This window comes from Astyanax mexicanus, chromosome 11 (genome assembly GCF_023375975.1).
Source record: "Astyanax mexicanus isolate ESR-SI-001 chromosome 11, AstMex3_surface, whole genome shotgun sequence".
Taxonomy (NCBI): Eukaryota; Metazoa; Chordata; class Actinopteri; order Characiformes; family Acestrorhamphidae; genus Astyanax; species Astyanax mexicanus.
Window position 1 is genome coordinate 27,746,135 of NC_064418.1, and position 19,488 is coordinate 27,765,622.

Here is a 19,488-nt window from a genome sequence, read left to right on the forward strand (position 1 = left end):
TGATTAATTTGATTCTTTTTTCAATGACAGACACCACTAGTATATGCACTGAATAATGTTTGTACATTTTCATTCATTCAATTTTATTTATATAGCGCTTTTTACAACAAAGGTTGTCACAAAGCCGCTTTACAGGAAAAACAGGTCCACGCCTCTTATGAGCAGCACCACAGAGTTGCCAATTTTATGGTGACACAGTGGCAAGGAAAAACTCCCTTTAAGAGGAAGAAACCTTGGAAGGAACCAAGACTCAGTCCGAGGAACCCATCCTACTCGGGTTGACCCGCTCAGTACAAACAACAAACAAAATAACAGAACAAAACAGTACAGAGAATTAATGTGAACTATGGCTAATATAACAGGTACTAATTTATGAATATAAGAATGTGATGGGCACAAACTATAGAGCTATGGCTAATACAGAAACAGATACTGAGTGTGTTAATGGTAATCAGTGCAAATGTAATGTTTGTACTTCTTAAAGCATTTAAGTGTATTGTTATGACAGTACAAATTAGTAAAAAAAAAAAAAAACTCTCCTTTACCACAGTGTGATTATTATTAGGTGAAGATGACAAAGCATCATCCAGTCTATCACCTTTTTTTCCTTCATCCACACACTAGAGGAACTGAACAAAAGGAGAGGGCTTTTAAAATGCCCGGCAGGCTGGTACCCCTGTGTGTGTGTGTGGTGTTTTGTTTTGAGCTGAGAGGAGGAGGAGGAGGAGGAGGAGGAGGAGGAGACACTGAGAGTCAGCAGCAGCAGCAGCAGAAGCTCCACATCACACACAGCATCTGAATGAAGCAGCATGGCGCTGCCGCCAGCCCAGCACTGAAAGCTGCTCTCACGGCCACGCTGGCTCTCACTCTCTCAGCCTCGCCACCATCTTTAACTCCCGGCTAATTCGCGGATTGCGGTCCGATGGAAGCCGCTGTGATGAACCTCCAGATGATGGCGGACGTCAACGGCAACAGCAGTAAGGTTATGGACGCCGAGCTGGAGGTGAAAAAGCTCCAGGAGCTCGTGAGGAAGCTGGAGCGGCAGAACGAGCAGCTGAGGACGAGGGCAAACACGGCCAACAGCTGCCCCTCAGCCGCTCACCTGTGCTCCTCCAGCTCGAGCTGCTCTGGACATCTCACAGCTGCACAGATAGCGATATTACACACGGGGAATTACTGCGCGGCCCCTCCGCCCGCCACCGCTCCGTTTGTGTCCCACAACACCGAGGAGATCTACCCGTATTTCCATCCTCAGAGAGAGGCGGAGAACAACGGCTGCGACCAGACAGCGCTAGACGAGGCTGAGATCCTGGACATTTCTGCTCTTCTTCCCAACCCTGGAGAGGCTGAGGACACCTGGTACTGCAGCCCTGCTCCATTTTACTGACCCACTTCTAAAACTGTGTGTTTTTATTACAGTTAAAATGATTAAAATACAGTAAGTTTTAGGTAAACATAGGGGTTTACATTTAAAAAAAAAAAACAGCTACAGTAGCTAGTTTACTAGGTTAGTTGTTTAGTATTGTGTAGAGACAGCAATGCAGAAATTACTGATGGCTTCTTTCACTTAGTAATGCCACACCTGCTCAATACTGTTATTTGTATTTATTGATTGATTTATTTTACAGTATAACTACTTTGTTTATTAGTGACCCAAACATAAGTACTGCTGCAGCAGTGGCTGATGGGATACTCTAGCTGTCCTTTGTTAAGTCTGTTTACATCTGATATGCTCATAGCTAAAAGCTTCTGAAGATGGAGAATACCTTAACCTAGCTCATTGGCTGAAACATTTGCTTACTCACAAGGAAACTCTCAAAAATGTGAGGTTTCAAATACCTGCTTAAAAAAAAACACCACCAGCTCAAGCTGGTTAAGCTGATTGACCAGCAAAGAATATGTGGAAATGGAAATGAATGGAACAGTTTATCTGGTTTTCTTGGTGACCACGCTTGGACATGCTAGTTGTCTAGCTTGGTCATGCCAATAAAACAGCTAAACTATTCCATTAAAATGGACAAATACACTTTGCTAGACCTGCATCACCAAACTGGACCATTAAGACCAAACTGGTTGACCATCAAGACCACTGAGGCCAAGCATTACCACAATCAAATGCAACATACCCTTTCCTGATCAAGAGCTGCTTAACAAGCTGATTTCCCCTAATATGGCATGGTTTGACCTGGATGATCAACTTTTTAACCACTTTGGTCATACGAGGCCTGCTTAGACCAGCTGCCAGCAAAAGCTGGTCTTAAACTGGATTTTTCAGCAGGCAGCTGAATACAGAAATAACTGAATTAATGGCACATCTGTTCAATATTTGTTACAGTATACTTTAATTTAAGCTGATTGACCAGCAAAGAATATGTGAAAAAGGAAATTAATGTAATGGTTTGTTTATCTGGTCTTCTAGCATGACCAGTGTGACCAAGCTAGACAACCAGCATGTCCAAGCTTGACCATGCTGGTCAACCACCTTGGTAATATTATCAACCAGCATGGTCCAGCTTGGACATGCTGGTTGTCTAGCTTGGTAATGTCAATAAACCAGTGAATACAATTCTTTAAAATGAACACAAACACTCTGCTGGACCTGTATTATTAAACCGGGCCATCAAGACCAAACTTGTCGACCATCAACACAACTTAGGCCAACTGTTAGTACTGTGTAGTGACAGTAATGCAGAAATATTACTGACCTGAATTAATAGACTGACCTGAATTAAAAAAGAAAATGTATAAACTAATTTATTAAGTTTAATTTCTACTGCAGCAGTGGCTGATGGGATACTCTAGCTGTTCTTTGTTAGGACTGTTTACATCTGATATGCTCATAAGTAAACGTTTCTGGAGATTGAGAAAATCTTAACCTAGCTTATTAGCTCAACACATTTGCTTACTCACGAGGAACCTCTCAAACAAGGGAGGTTTCAAATCCCAGATAGAAAAACAGCATGGCCAGCTCAAGCTGGATGAGCTGATTGACCAGCAGAGGATATGTGTTAATTTTAATAGATTTATTTGGTCTGATGCTTATGGCTAACATCTTAATGAGCAGAATAGATTTGCTTACAGACAAGTAACCTTCTCTATAGTTCAATCTGTTATCTGTAAAGACCTTTAAGTTCTGTTTTCATATCCCAGGACCAACTTTAATAAAACAACTATCTATTCTACACTGTAAGCCCAGATAAGTTGAATTTACTAAAAATTGAGGAAACCGGTTGCCTTAAAAAAGTAATGGGGAATGAAAACTTAAGTTAGCATAACTTACAACATCAACTTATTACAACTAAAGTGGAAGTTGATTGAACTTTTTTATTGTTGTTATATCTTAACTTTTTTAAGGCAGCTGGTTTGCTCATTTTTTTAAGTAATGGGGAATGAAAACTTGAGTTAGCATAAATTTAAACATCAAATTATTACAACCAAAGGGAAAGTTGATTTATTTCTAAGGTAGCCCAGGGGGAATCGCTACACACTGATGGTGAGTGTCAGAAACTGTTGGACACACCCAGTATGCAAATTGATTGTGACAGAAGCCAATGGAAAAGAAGCTGCCAATGGCAACAGACTAAACTCAGTTATTATAAGTTGGTGTAACTCAAATATCCCAGTTTGAATGGTAATTTGCCCACAAATGTTTAACTAACTCACAAAAGTAGATTATTGTTTAGAAATGTCCAATTTTATGTAAAACAGACTTAAATCATTTGAGTTCAAACAACTTCTGGGTTTACAGTGTAATAGTAAACAAATCACAGGTTGTGAAATCTACTTCTGATTGGATGAGATGAGACAATGTTTTGGAGACACAATTAAAGTTGAATCATTTTATAAATGATTTCTTCTTAACTGAGATGTACACAAAGTAGGTTACAGTGGTTTGGTGTGAAATGGTTCATTGTGGAGAAACCTGCTGACTCATTTTTTTTATTGCGGTAGTTAAATTGCCAAGGAGCCATGATGTCTGTAACTCAGACATCACTATTGTTATAAATATTTAAAAGTTACCAGTGGACATCTCAGAACTATCCTACATGCATGTATAGCTGAATATAAGAATATCTTACACATCAGGCACTGTATTCATACAATGTCTCAAACATTAGGCACTATAATCAAGGAATGTCTCAGATATCAGGCACGATATTTAAACAATGTCTCACATCAGGCACTATAATCACACAATATATCAGTTATCAGGCACTATATTCATACAAAAGCTCAGATATCAGGCACTATAATCATACAATGTCTTAGACATCAGGCACTATATTCATACAGTGTTTTAGATATCAGGCAGTAGTTTCATACAATGTCTCAGACATCAGGCACTATATTTATAGCCATTTCAGACAGGACTAGGCAATGTATCTATTCAAAACTATTTTTTTACCAGATATAAAAAATACCATATTAAAATATTATCTGCTATGTATGTTACCATCTATGCAATCTATTTTCAAAAAGAACATGCTCCAGAATGGGTAATTTGTGTGAAAATGGTTTGTTTTTTGGATGGTTGACAATAAACTGTTTAATGCAAATTATACTGTATAAATATTACAAGCCGGAGCAGCATGAGCAGCATGATGATTTTCACCATTTCAAACGAAATAATCCTGTGCAATTTGCTGAGTCAGTGAAAGAGCCATGAAGAGTGGAATGGTCTTATGGTTATTATTTATAATAGTAAACATACACAGTTAGACATTTATTATTTCAATAAACAGATTAAAAATATATATTTTCATTATAATAAAATATATCATTATATTTTATTAAGGGTAAAATTATATTGTACGTTTTTTCACCAGGTTTCCTAAGCATGTTTTTAGTCATAACAGATTTTACTGATATTTAAACAGTGCATTTTATAAATATAACTGTTCAGTAATTATGTATAGCATTTCAATGTAATTCCCCTTTAAAGCTAAACCTTAGTGTGTCCCATAATAAACCAGACAAGATTTATTATGTCCTTCAAACACATTCATAGAGTAACTTGTCAACATATTGAAATTTTGTCACCATAACAGGCAGCTTTGCGAGGCGAATTGATTTTTTGCCCAAGTACTCTTTCAATCTCACCGTCAATCTGCTGAAATGCTTCTTAGCCATATCTTGCTAAACATCTCTGCAGAGCAGCCTGTGCCTTTAGTAAACTGACTTGTATCTTTTATATCTCCAGGTTGTATGTGTCTCCTAAAGCAAAGATGTTCGCTCAGTCCCCCCTCAGCCCTCAGCAGTGGTGTAGGCACGTGCTTGATAACCCCAGCCCTGAGGTGGAGTTAGCAAAGCGTTCGTTATGCTACCGACTTGAGCAAGGTATGTTGTTCTTTCTCACATCCCTAAAATACAAACTTCCATACAGTCTACAAGAAATTAAAATAATTTGGACACCGTTTGGTTAATGGAGATGGATTCATCTTAAGTTTTGTCTATTGCATTGGAAACTAGGTGCAGAGTCTTAAGCAGATAGAATCAGTAATTTAAATGGGCTTAAAACTCATCATTAGCACACCAGAGTCTCTTTGAAAAACTGTTTAATAATAGCTGATGCTGCTTACACATGTAAAACATCTTTAAATCTAATCGTTGTCATCAGTTGATAATGTTTGGTACTTGGTACTCCATTCTACACTTATTTTATACAATGTAGGTGTTTTTTTATATACTAACGGTCGGAATTAAGCCTTTTTCTATTTCTAGTTCTAATTTTACCTCAATGGGAACTCTTCATTCAAAATACTGTGAAGTCTAAGACTAGGCTTAATCCATATTTAAGGAACAGAACTAACCCCTTCTAATGAATGCCCTCAGCTGCTCTTAAGTTGAACCTATTGCTTGTCTAGTCCAGGTAGAAACAAATAAATAAAAATAATATAATATATATGAATAAGGCGTGGGCTAGAGAGGGTTAAAGCCCCCCATGATTGAGTTGTGAATTTGTGGAGAAAGCTGTGTTCTCTGGACTTTTTGGAAAGGTTTATACTCTTGAAAAAAACGATTAATAAGCAGGTGTTTTAATACTTTTGTCCATAGAGTGTATTTCAAAAAGAGCAGAGCTACTGTAAGAATATGTGAAGTAAGACAAACCCTGCTATTAAGCTTGGATTACACACTTATGTAAGTGTCAGTCTCTTTGAATAGAATCTTGGTGCTGTGAAGAAAAGAGTCCATAATTATACTCTCAAGATAAGAAAACCATGTGGTTTGAATGACAGTAGAAAAGTGCCAAGTGAGGAATGAGGCAAGGTCATGATGGTGCAGTCAAAGATAGCACACAGCATGCAGAAATGGCATTTGTAAAAAAGGATCTTTTAGTAAATATATAGCATCACCAAGAATGGTCAACAGAACAGACTATTCGTTGGCCTTTTGCATTTTTGTTTTTGCAGATTAGAGCTGCATGAATGGCATTGCAGTATATTTTCGTTTTGCTGTTTTTATTCTGGTACATCTATTCTAGGATTCTAGTAAAAAGTTAGTATTGTTATTTTACTTTAATTTGACGGTGTATAATTTAATTTGACTGCAGTGTAACTATGTGCATGCACGCTCTGCAATAACAATGCAAAAACAATATACTGTACAGTCCAGCACATAAGGTGTAATTACATTATTAGGATATTATGGTATCATTATATAAGTGCCATTACACAATCTTCAAAAATGAAAATAATATCAAATACTGCAGTTATTTTTGAGGCAATATATTGTCCAATAAATATATTTACTGTGACAGGACTACCTGCTTACAATATATATGCATGTTTTCCCTTTAAAACTGTAGAAATTGTAAGTTTTTTGATTATTTTTTTTATGAAACAGACATAATGTAAATACATCTAAACCCTTTTCCTTTACTCAGTTCTCTTCAGACCTGAAACATTCAATCCTGTGTTTTGCAGCCATGGCAAAGAAGATGGTTACCATAGAAACCTTGACTATATTAACCCTTTTGCTAACAGTCTCCTTTCCAAAGATCTAATGCATATCACAGCCAGGACATGCAGAGCATGAGGATAGCAATTTATATCAATTAGCCCGTTTGTATCAGTCCATATATAAATAATGTATGAGATTTGTACACAGATGAGTGTGCTGCTGAGCCTTGTGCCCTCTTTGCTGATTGAGCAAGGTTGGCTCTGTGCTGGGAGGTCATGAATACAGCATTGTTCAGCGAGTCTCTAAAAAGCTGTTTTTGTGGGCAGCCGTGAATGCTAGTTTTCATGCAATTGTGGCAAGGCTAATTGTGTTAGGTATGCCAAAGGCACGGCACTCTGTTTGCTTACCAATAACTACAGATTAGTTTAGCAATATCAGTGTTCATTGAGGGTTGACAGATGGGCAGATGTGGAAATGTTAAAAAGTATTTGGTGCAATCACTCACTCCTTTTTAATTTTAATAAACTTAAACGTTATGCTCTATGCTCATTTAACTAAACAGCATCTTACAAATATCCCTTCTCTTTTTTTCTTTAGCCAAAAGATGGAGAGGGGTCCTCTCAGGATATGCTTCATCCTCCCTTACTTACAGCCCTGTTGTAGATGGACTCCACTCATTAAGTGCTTGTGTTAAACCTCTTACTAAACCCACGCTAACTGAACAAACAGGTAACAAACATTACTACTGCCATCACTATAGTTGCACTAACAGACAGTTTTTTTGGGATTTTTATATGCTGATACTAGGGGTGTGACGAGACACTAATATCACGAGACGAGACGAGACCATAGTGGGTTCACGAGAACGAGACGAGATGAGATTTAATTTTTTTTTTTTTTAAGAAAATGTCAAAAAAAAAAAAACATTTTATTTGACAAAATCATATAACGCAAACTTAACAGACTGTTTTTTCTCACACATTGATTTGATAAGAAATAGAAATAAGAATAAGAATAAAAAATAAAAATAAAACTTTTTTAGGTCTTATATAGTGCAAACAATAAGTGCAAACCACAACCCGTCATATTAAGCAAGTCTGCTACTTAAAAGTAGCAGAAGCATCTTCTGTGCAAATGCCTGAATTTTCCTCTTCTGCTGAGAGCTGCTCTCACTGCTCAGCCACCACACTCGCTGCTATCGCTACTGTGTTGCCAGATCCCTCTTAAAAAGTCCACGCTAAACAGTTTTTTTTCCCACTAGACAGGTTTAAGCTTGACGAGAAATATTATCATGTTTTTGCCACGAGATCTCGTCACACCCCTAGCTGATACACTTGCATATAATTTACTAAACAGCATCAGCGTGCTTTTTTTAAAATTATATGACAATTCTACATGTGCTGATAGTACATAAACAGTGAACCTAAATGCATTATTATTATATGCATTGATTTTGTTCTAGAAGAAATGCATATCAGATGTCTTTGAGTACAACTCAGCACAGACGTAGCGAAATGTGAGACATTATTGATTAGGTCTGGTGACATTGTCTTTTGTGGAAATGGCTTTAGCAGCATGTGTTCTGTCCCTATAGAAAAGCAGTTATTGTCATATAGTATTTCAAACTGTCTTAATGGAGCACTTATGGTCCTGTTCCTACTCATCAATGTTATTGACGTCAAAGATATTAGTGATGTCATCAACATCATTGAAAATATAATGCTGAGACAGCACTTTGCAAAAATGGCCACGCCCACTAAAAAAAACACTGCTGTGTCCCAAACTGTTCATTACTACACTTAATACTATGTTAAACACAGTGCAATAAGGGTACAACCATTAGAAGTGTGCTTAATAATACAGTAAGTAATATAGTAATTAAAGTATAGTGTGTGTGGCTTGGGATGTGGTAGCAGTATATATTAATGTAGCCCTAGTTAAAATATTAAATATTCTATATTAAACAGTAGTTTTGCTCATCCTTTATGTTTGTAACTATTATACTGCAAATGTATAGTGGCCACTCATTATGATCTTCAGTGAAGGCATCTCATATCATCATTCAAGGTTATCAAATATCGTAAATCCATTACACTAAGCCACTTCTCACGTCTCTGTTGATCCAGTGCCATCCTCTCCATCCAGCCACTGCTTGCTGCAGCAGCCTCTTACTGGGAGGAATAGCGGTGGACTGGCCGAGAGGTCTCCTTCATTCCTCTATCACACGGCTACTTACAGTAAGCCTGATCATACTCGTCCATCATTCATCTCTGTGCTTTACAAGCACTTTACAAGTAGCTAATGTGGAACTACCACTCAAAAATATATATATATATATTAATATATTTTTGATTATGTAACGTGTACCAAAGTCTTAATACATAGTTTGTATGAACATCACATACAGTATGTTGTATATTGTTGTATAAATGTCTTATCATATATCTTATGTAACTCTTTTAACCCCTTTTTTTAAATTTGTAGATTACGGTCGTCCACATGCAACCGTCAGCCCACAGTCTTCCACAGAAAACGATTTCAGCACCTCAGAGCTGGAGGATGACTCAATCTCTATGGACTACAAACTTCAGGACATGACAGATGTGCAGGTCATGGCCCGACTACAAGAAGAGAGTATGTTCCTTTTAGCACACTAATCTAAGCTTTTATCTTTCGGCATTATGAACTAGGCCTGGCTCCACGGGGAGATGGTGTTACAGTATTATGCCCTCCTCAGCTTTCTTTCTTTGTATTTCTATTTGTCCTGCAATCTGTCCAACCCCTAATACTGAACTCACAGGAATGTGGAGGGATTAGGAATCGCTGAGCTTGCTATTTAGACTGGCCAGTATGAGCAGATATCAGATATCAGCTGCAGCACTTGAGTTCTCAGTTTGCTTAATTTTTTGTGAGGCATGGAAAGTAGTGCTGGGGCAGTTGATCAAATTAATGCAGATAATAAAATGAATGAAATTAATTGCATTACTGTTCTATGGTGATGTTCAAAACAAGGTAATCAGGATTGTACATCTTTGAACATATAAAACCGGCCATTTCAGTAGATACGCTTCTGCTTCTCTCAAAAAAACCTGTAAATTACTACTTTATTCAGTATAAAAGCTGATTGCTCTTCTTACAATAGCATGAAAATAACCAATTTATTGTGCTGGTACCGTTTTGACTGCCTAGAAAAAATGTAAATGACAACAGATAGCTGTAAATGATTTTGTTTTGGCATATCTGCAAACAGCTGTTATACAGGAACAAATGAAATATTAAAATCGAGAGAATTAAGAATCGCTCATATACAGCAAAAAAAATCACTTCAGTTTCGGAATCAGTTTCTCTGGTTTATAGATATATGTTTGAGTAAAATTAACATTGTTGTTTTATTATATTTATAAACTACAGACAACATTTCTCCCAAGTTCCAAATAAAAATATTGTTTTGTAGCACATTTATTTGCAGAAAATGAGAGGGCTGAAATAATAAAAAAGATGCAGTTCTTTCAGACCTCAAATAATGCAAAAAAACTGAGTTCATATTCATAAAGTTTTAAGAGTACAGAAATCAATATTTGGGGGAATAACACTGGTTTTAATCACAGTTTTCATGCATGTTCTCCTCCACCGGTCTTACACACTGCTTTTGAATAATTTGCCACTCCTGCCAAGATTTTTTGGTAAGATCAAGATTTTTCTTTCTTACCCTAATGGAAAGCCCTCCCAAAAATAAAACATAAAAATTGTTATGTTTAACTCAGATACAAATGTAATTAACATTTCTGTAGTGTCACAGCATTGCTCTCTCTGCAGCTGGGTCATATTAAAAGAAGTTATTCAGTGGTTTTGGAACTATCACACATTAGTCGGCTTTAATCATTTATTAAGTACTTTTGACAGCTGAGTGCACATGAATGTTTAATGATGTTCACTCAATTTCATTAAAGGCAGATATGGTACCAAACTCAGTAGGCAAATGCTAGATAAATTATCCTGTAACCCTAACATGACTTACAGTGCCCTGTGTCAGCCCTTCTCTTTTGATCACCTTTAATTTTACATGTCACCCTAAATGTTTTCAGATTTTTATACAAAATGTAATGTCAATGAGAACATGACAAAACAGTTTTAAATAATCGCTTCTTTTGCTGACTCATAATGTTTTGCAACTAGTACCCTTTTATTAATACAATCTTATTAACACCTGTGTAGAGAAGCAATTACTTCTGTGAACTTAACAAACACACATGCCACCTTCAGCAGCAACTACAATAAATACTTTCTATTACCGGAATTGCCTATTTGGAATCTGGGTAGGCATTTTGGACCACACAGAATTGCTTTAATTAAGCCACAATAAAGGGCTTTTAAACTTTAACTGCCTGTTTAAAAGCCCACAGCATCTAAAGTCAGGGCGTAATTTGGTTCTGTGAAGCTGTTCAGAATGGCTGTCTTGTTGCACAACTCAATTTGGCTTGAGTTTCAGAGGTTCAGATCAATGACATTCTCCTGCAGTATATTCAGGTAGAGAGCGGAATTTACAGTTCATGCTTATACCTTTAATCAGCAAAGCATCCTCAGACTAAAACTCTCTCATCACCATTTGACTGCTGGTATAATGTTTATATTATGGAATTATGTGTTAGCTTAATGCCATGTTTAAAAGGACCTTATATATTGGAATTATAAATGCTGATTTCATCTGAGATAAGAGAATCCTGTATGAGGAATTTTGGTGTGCTGGAGTGGGCAATTTTAGGAAGTTCCACCACTGTTTAGAAATGGCTTTGTAGCCCGTTTTTTTAGACTGGTCCAGACTGTGAGCCAATTGCATAGACATTTTAACCTACTTTGATGAAAAGGTTGTAAGTGACAATAACTGGAATGATAGTAGTCAAGCCTGGTTGCGCCTAGTTTAGTTGATGCCAAATAATTAAATTAAATGACGTTTTTACACATGGCTGGTTGCTTTAGTTTGCTTTTGTCCTCTAATTAATTAAATTATTATTTAAAAACTGTATTTTGTGTAAAATCAGGTTGTATTTGGCCTGAATTACTTTTTTTAGCGTGACAAATTTCCAAAAATATAAAAAATATATATTGGTCATTGGGTAAAGGTAGTTCTGTGCCCTTAATATATATTTTTGGGCTCTTTATATGATTGATAATGGTGCCAGTTCTTACATAAAAAATAATGTCACACAGGACTGGTTGCTTTGGTTTGCTTTTGTCCTTTAATTAATTAAATGATTGTTTAAAAAATAAATGGTTACATAAAATCAGGTTGTATTTGTCTTAAATTCCTTTTTTAGTAATTGTAGATCTTATATAAACATAATTATGTGGACATATTTTTGGGTATAAGTTTGCCAGGCATCCTAAGTTGCAAAAATTAATTTCACATAGGTACTTCAGGACCTGGACCTTTCTCTCCTTCCCCCTCTCTTTCACACACGCTATTAGGGAAACATTCTATGTCACCTGCGTGCACGTTTGTGCTCACTCTTGGGGTACTTGTTCTAGATTCTGGGAGATTTTATTTGACTTGCGGGCATCAGGGAGCTGTTATTGATATGTGGTAGACTCCTGCAACTTCTGGGAGACTTCGGACATCTGGCTTGCCAAAATGTGACTGAATGCGCACAGAAACTTTGTCATTCATTAAGGTTTGTCTGTCGAAAGGAATCAACAGATATAATATATGTGATGTACACAGCTATTTTTTTTATAATGTACTGGTGCTTATCAGATGTCATCCGAATTTCTCTAATTCATAGGTCCTTGAGAGGCACTAATAAATCTGCATAAAGGGTAGGGTGAAATATAGTTGATAAAGTTGGTATCAGAATACTTCATTTGATAAGGATGGTGCAGAGTGCTAGAACTCAGGCAAGGAAAATGTAAAAACCTAATTGTACAACTACCTACAGTAAATTAGGGATCATACAAATTATCAATACAGAAGGATAATGTAATGCGGATTCACCTCTGTAGTGACACTACTGAAGATATAAAAAAAGACATTTTATCTGTGTCACAGCATCTTTTCTCTATGATTACCACGTCTAATGTGTGTGCATGTGTGTATTCAGGTCTGCGTCAGGAGTATGCCACTACCTCTGCCACAGTCGCTCGGCGCAGCTCCAGCTTCTCTGTGCACTCAGGTTTGCGTCGACCGGGGAGGAGTGTCATGGACCTGGAGGAAGAGGAAGAGTATGACGATCTGCCACCTCCCCAGCCTCGGCTCTTCCGTACGGGGTCCATGCAGCGCAGCCTGTCCCACTCACACAACCTCTCCAGCCCAAGAGAAACTCGCCGCAGCCCGTCTAGCCCACAGTACCTCAGCAGCCTGTCCTACCAGCAACAGTTCAGCACCCCCAGCCCCAGCTCCAGCACAACCAGCTACACAGCCAACGAAGCACACAGTTACCGCACCAGCACAGGTCAGCACACTCCACAACAATAACAATATATTATTACTGATTTTAGAGTAAAAGCAAAAAAAAAAAAAAAACTGAAAATGCACTTAACAATGACCAGGTTGGGGTGGCATGGAAATTTCAAACCTAACTGCAAACAACTTAGCCAATAAATGACTGCATATTGCTGTAAAGATTCCTTTGGTAAAAGCACAGGCAGCGTTAAACCACGTCATTTTACTTTTTCCTAATTATAGTAGCCTAAATTTCAGTTGCAGAAATTTGGATTTTTTTCTTAACTTTTGCTAAAGATTTAGATGGAAACCTGGAGTGTGTTTAGGAGATTGTGAAGGTTATTGCAATTATCCCAGTAAATTATAGCTAGATTCACTCACATTTATTATGACTTTTATTATACTCTACTTATATACTGACTTAAATTTGAACAGTTATTAATTTAATGGCATTTATTTTTTTTACATTGTAAATACAGAAGGTCCAGCAAATATGTAATACATGCCACATGTTCACATCTCCAGCATGTTGGGCCAAGTTTTCTGATTATGAGTGGATGAATGGCAGTGCATGGCAGCCGTGCTGCTGCCCAGGCTTGTGACCAAATGTTAGTACATTTATGCCAAAATGGGAGGGGAGAAAAGCATTTGCTGGATCAGGTAGTAGAGCTATTAATATAATAGTAGGGGCTATTGGAATGGCAGATTTCTAAAAAGAGTCACACTTAGTAATTTCTCGTTTCAGTAATGATCTATCCATTTACTAATTGTTCATTATTTCAATATCTTGTATTTTTTTGTTTAAAGATAAATTGCGAAGAAGTATGCCAAACCTGATACGGGCTCCCAGCATGCTGTCGGTGCCCAGTGTCCCAAGTGTCCCAAGTGTTGTTTCTCCTGCCAGTCCTGCCCCAGCTTTCCCGTCTTTCCCATCTTCATCATCCTCACTGCGCAACAGTCAGAGCTTTGATTCTTCAAGTGGGCTTGCCAGGCTTCAAACTGCAAGTAAGACCAACACTATCAGCTTATCTTTAGGAGTTAAAGAGCATTTAATACAATTGTAGGTGATTTCATTCATCTGCTGTGCATTGTGTTATTGACCTCTGACATCATTCATCTTTCAGTTCCCTCCCCAGGTCAGCTGCAGCAACGAGTGCAGAGTATAGGCAACTTCTCTACAGCAACGCGGCAACCACTGAAGGCCACAGCGTATGTCAGTCCAACAATACAGGGTCCCACCACAATGCCTTCATCAGTTAGCTTAAACTCTCTCTCCAGTAGTGGCATTCCTCTTCCCAGTAAACCCAGCACCTCGTCCTCTACCAGTCGCAGTGCTCTACCTCGCCCAGCCTCCTTTATTGGGACCACTGGGACCGCACGCAGCAAAATTGCTCAACCAGTGCGCAGGTACTCACATCAACTGACAGTTACTATCAGAATCTAAATTACATAGTTTACTTAATGAAATGATATAGAACATGTACACCAATAAGCCATTACATTAGTACCAGTTCAATTGATATACATTGATTATCTTCATCTACAGAGGCATCTTTCAAGAGGTTTGATATATTAGGCAGCAAATTAACAGTCAGTTCTTGAAAGTGATGTTGGTAAGAATAAGGATATAATCATGTCTGACAAGGGCCTTTACAGGTCTTATGGAGTCTATGATTTAGGTGGGACTAATGCTATGGCTGATCAGAGTAAATTCAAAGGTTGATCCAGTGTAAATGACTTTGCATTAAATAATACAGTTTCACAATTATATTGATGATTTAAACTAATGATTACTGTTCTAAAATATCTGTTATTTATTATAGCTTGCTGACACCCCCAAAGAGCGTGGCTGCTTTGAGTGCCCTGCGTGATTCAAGCTGGAAAGATGGATGCTATTGACGCTGGATAACTACTGCCGTCCACAAACGTCCAACAGTGTTTAAAGCCCAGCTGGCTGGGCGGAGCTGTTGTTCACAAACTGAAACAGAAAAAAGAAGGACTTTCGTGATAATCGATGGTGTAACAAGGTTAGCAGTGTTAATTAATTGCATTGATGCAATATGAATAAATAACTGCAATATGCCCTTTGGCCAAACATTTTAATTAGAGCATTATGCATACAAATGTTTACATATGAATGACACCCTGCTCATTGAATTTTACTTTTTGTTACAAGAACCAGAAGCATCAAGTGAGATTATTAATTAGATATGGCAAATATTGGTTATTTTAGTGCCTAATGTCAAGTGTTTTTAATGCCATAAGTAATGTACTGTCTCAAGAACTGCGCTTTTACTGTCCCGTTTGTTAAGAAAGAACATACAGATTAGTGCCAGTTAAGTTTATTTTCGCAAAGCACATCAAGTACTACTGAACCTTTCATTCCTAAACGTTTCTAAAGAAGCACTTTTTGATAAGTATGATGGAGACAAGATAATCGTCGCAATAAACTGTAACTGTGAATACAAAGATATGACATTTCAATAACTATCCAATTACTGTTATTAATGGACAGCTTGTTTTTTGACACTATTACGCATACTTTACAGCTCCAGTCATAATTTTGTTTTCTTAGTAACTTCTCATTTATTCTACAGTATTAAAGAGTTCAAATGCCTCTTAATGCAAAGTGTGACATGCAGAATTGTATGTTTACAAGCTGCTCATGTGAAGGAGCATTGCTGAAGAATTGCACATTTAGAATTTTTTTTGTTAAAACATGAAGGGAATGCAAGTGAGTGTATTTTAACATTAAAATAAAGACTTTTCAACTGACCATGATTATCAGCTTGAGGAAGTTCTGTATCTGGTGTTTGAACACTATTTTGTGTATCTACAGATTGCTCTAAAACAAAAGATTTATTTAATGGAATACCTTACTTAAATTACTTTCTTGAAAGAAAGATTTTTATATTAGTATTTAAATTGTGTTAAAAACTAAAAACACACATCTTAGGCTATGTTTAGACTGGAGATTAAACTGATCTATCCAACCCTTGGCGCTCCTTTAGGACCACCCCACTTTCATCACTTTGGATTTGATGAGGCCATGTTTGATGGGCTGTAAGTGACAAAAAAGGCACAGACAGTGGACAGACAGAGATGCATTTCAAATCACCTCCAAATGTGGTTTGTGTCTAATATGCAAAAATCTGGCTGTTCAGGCTATTAACCCGGATACAATTCAGATGCCAAAAATCTGATTTGTGCTGGCTTACCATTAGAAACACTATGTCTGACAGAAATCGCAGCTTAAATCCATGTCAGATCATAATAAATTTAATTCATATTTGATTTAGAACAATATGTTAAAGGTCAAATTTACACAACAGATAAAGTGTCTCAAATTTGATTTTCTTACCAAATCTAATGTTTTTAAGGCTGTTCATACTATCTTTTTACTTTGATCTAATTTTGAACTGGATGTTTAGAATGATTCACACTGCTATAAATCGGATAATGGTCTGTAACTGGATTTCACTACCAGATATAAAAGTGCCCGAAATCAGAATTGAGAATGACTGATTCATTGATTTATTCACACAAATAACACATCTGTGTCAAATATGAAGAACATTATTAATGGATTTATGCAACTTTTACCTGCTGTGTGAATGTAAACTGACTCAAGTCTGACTGCATCTGGTGGCAACACAGCAGCGATCCCCATGTTTCACAGTAAGGTTGAGATTAGATTTAAACCTTGGGAACCTGGTAAATTTTCTTTTTAATTACATTAATCTGGCTCTCCAGGGCCACACGGTGTAGAAGGAGCAGTCCTAATATATATATATATATATATATATATATATATATATATATATGTATATTCATTTATTTATTTATTTTATATATATATATATTTTTTTTTTGAGGTGATAACTCCACTTCAGTTATCAGAACCTAAATAAACCCTAAAGATCTGTGAATCACAACCATCATTCAAATGAAAAAAAAAAAATGGGCAATGCCACTGTAACATTAGAAAGAGGTTTATCACTGATGGACATCCTTTAGAATAGTTTTATGGGGCTTTAAAGAAAAACAGAAAAAAAGCCTTGTATGTAAAAACAACAGCTGCTGAAGATCACTTTAAATTTCAGAACTCCAGAAGCTAACTGGCTGAATAGTACTTCTGCTACAGGTTTGCTACAGGTGAGTCACATGACTTTATTCCACATTAAGTTCACTGGACTCAACTGACAGAGCTTGGTCTAAATGATGACTTAATTTGTAACTGAGCAGATTTGTTTTAGAGAATCTCCTTGGTGACTCCAAGCCAGCGTTGAGGCACTGTGTTTTATGTGCACGGACAAAAACAGTAAGTACTTCTTTATTGTTAGCTATAAATGACTAATGTAACCAAAGTTATAGTCATATAATTTGATTATATATAGTAAATATATTAGATCAGAACAAGTGTTAAATTGTGTTTTTTGTTAATGAAGCAAAGCTTTTTTCTTACCCAGAGTACAGTCAGGAAAAAATGCCAAGTAAAGCTCAAGAGGTAAGTGATGTAAAATCTGATCTGTCTTATAAAATGTTTAAGGACAAAGCAGAAGTGAAGAGAATAGAAAAAAATCTATATATACCTTCTGTGTCTGTCAGGATGCTGTGATTAATATGAAGTCAATACAAGATATTTCAAAGCAGCTGGGCTTTGAGTGGACAGTTCTTGCGTATGAGCTGGGCTTCAACAGAACTGAAGTCAGGCAGTTTCACTCTACTTCTAAAGAGAAGAGGCTCCAGGCCAAGAGCATGCTGGAATCCTGGTATAAAAAAGCAGACAAACTACATAAATAATTTTACTACAGCCTATTATGTAAAAATACACTGTATGTTGTAGGAATATGTACATAAAACACATGCATTTTTATTTGGGTGAAAATGTCTGATATTACTTGTCAAAATCTTTGTATTAAAGGTCACATTGTTTTTGTTTCTGAGATACAAGGTTTAATTACCAAAAGTGACTTTAACTGATTAAGTATTGTAACTGAGGGTTTTCTAATCTTACATGTATTATTTTGTACAGGTTCCTGCTTAAATACTTAAAATGTCTCAAAGGACAATATCAATTATCACAATATTTAATTTTTTTCTATATTTCTATATTTATTTTAATACTTTCCTTAACACTCTTTTCTAAACAAATTATGGACACTTATATAATGTATCCTATCACATAGGTATGAGAGGTCTTGGGACAAGCCTAACAAGACTAAATTGCTTCAGGATGGTCTGGAGCGAGCTGGCCGCCGAGACCTGGCTGAGAGGCTGCGCTGTCTGCACTGGGGTCACCAGAAACTCAGCCGGCGAGTGGAGCTTCCCTCTGCCTTTCCCTTTCTCATCACAGTACACAAGACCATCGAAAATAAGGATGCTCTGCGCAGAATCAATGAACTCAATCGCAGCTACAACTAATGTCACTTGTTGGCAAGCATGAGAAAAAATTTCCTCAGGTTTGTGTCCTTAAAAAAGGAAAACAATGTATAAATAGGCATTATATGAAAGTAATCATGAAGAACCAGTTGTTTGTAGAAATCTGACTTTTTTTTGTTGATGTATCTCCAGGGTCTTCATGCTTCCAGCTAGCAGCTATAGGCTGCTGATCTCTTTTTATGTAGGCCACATGAGGCAGCATTAATGTTTTATTGACCTCAATCCTCTAAAATCTGTTAAATCTCTCAAAATGCTTCTCAAAATAAAGCTCATTTTTCCTATTTTTCTTCCAATTTTTATTTATATTTTTAAAAATGTACATGCTGGTTAAATCAAAAGGTAGCAGATAGTCCACGTTATACCAAAAAAGGACTTTATCAAATAAAAACATGTTTTTGTAAAGGGACGTCAGTTTGTTTAAGATTTTGTACCTTATGGTTAAATATTTGTCAAATTGCTAAATTTAAACAAAAATTAAACAAAATATAACATAACCAAAACCCCCGAATATAGTATATATATATATATATATATATATATATATATATATATATACTACCATCTTTTTTTCAGCCATTTCTCATTTTCTGTAAAAAAAGATTTATTTGGAATTTGAGAGAAATGTTGTCTGTAGAATAAAACAATGTTCTTAAACATGTACCTATAAATAGCAAAAGTGGTATATATATATATATATATATATATATATA

The 19,488-nt window shown here is 36.5% G+C and overlaps 2 protein-coding genes across 4 annotated transcripts; both read left to right on the forward strand.

Annotated features, from left to right (window-relative positions):
• The first annotated feature begins 742 nt into the window (after positions 1-742).
• slain1a (SLAIN motif family, member 1a) lies at positions 743-16,117 on the forward strand. 2 transcript variants are annotated; one of them, XM_007251696.4, is made up of 9 exons: positions 743-1,359; positions 5,201-5,337; positions 7,498-7,629; positions 9,027-9,137; positions 9,385-9,534; positions 12,996-13,346; positions 14,144-14,341; positions 14,461-14,743; positions 15,160-16,117. In XM_007251696.4, the coding sequence occupies exons 1-9, from the start codon at positions 923-925 to the stop codon at positions 15,233-15,235; spliced, it is 1,875 nt and encodes a 624-aa protein (XP_007251758.3). In that variant the 5' UTR covers positions 743-922; the 3' UTR covers positions 15,236-16,117. The 2 variants fall into 2 exon arrangements, with proteins under 2 accessions (XP_007251758.3, XP_007251759.3); XM_007251697.4 differs by lacking the exon at positions 9,027-9,137.
• A 1,173-nt stretch (positions 16,118-17,290) lies between these two features.
• Positions 17,291-19,059, forward strand: wu:fc50b12 (uncharacterized protein LOC103911624 homolog). Of its 2 annotated transcripts, XM_022668558.2 has the most exons (5): positions 17,291-17,657; positions 17,806-17,843; positions 17,945-18,108; positions 18,526-18,798; positions 18,911-19,059. In XM_022668558.2, the coding sequence occupies exons 1-4, from the start codon at positions 17,639-17,641 to the stop codon at positions 18,758-18,760; spliced, it is 456 nt and encodes a 151-aa protein (XP_022524279.2). In that variant the 5' UTR covers positions 17,291-17,638; the 3' UTR covers positions 18,761-18,798; positions 18,911-19,059. The 2 variants fall into 2 exon arrangements, with proteins under 2 accessions (XP_022524279.2, XP_049340954.1); XM_049484997.1 differs by having other exon boundaries at positions 18,526-19,059.
• The last annotated feature ends 429 nt before the right edge of the window (positions 19,060-19,488 follow it).

Coding starts and splice junctions, on each gene's coding strand:
- wu:fc50b12 (XM_049484997.1), top strand. Junction 17,844..17,944: donor TGCCAAGTAAAGCTCAAGAG/GTAAGTGATGTA, acceptor TGTGTCTGTCAG/GATGCTGTGATTAATATGAA. Junction 18,109..18,525: donor AAGAGCATGCTGGAATCCTG/GTATAAAAAAGC, acceptor CCTATCACATAG/GTATGAGAGGTCTTGGGACA.
- slain1a (XM_007251696.4), top strand. CDS start 923: ATGGAAGCCGCTGTGATGAACCTCCAGATGATGGCGGACGTCAACGGC. Junction 13,347..14,143: donor CAGTTACCGCACCAGCACAG/GTCAGCACACTC, acceptor TTTTGTTTAAAG/ATAAATTGCGAAGAAGTATG. Junction 14,744..15,159: donor ATTGCTCAACCAGTGCGCAG/GTACTCACATCA, acceptor TATTTATTATAG/CTTGCTGACACCCCCAAAGA.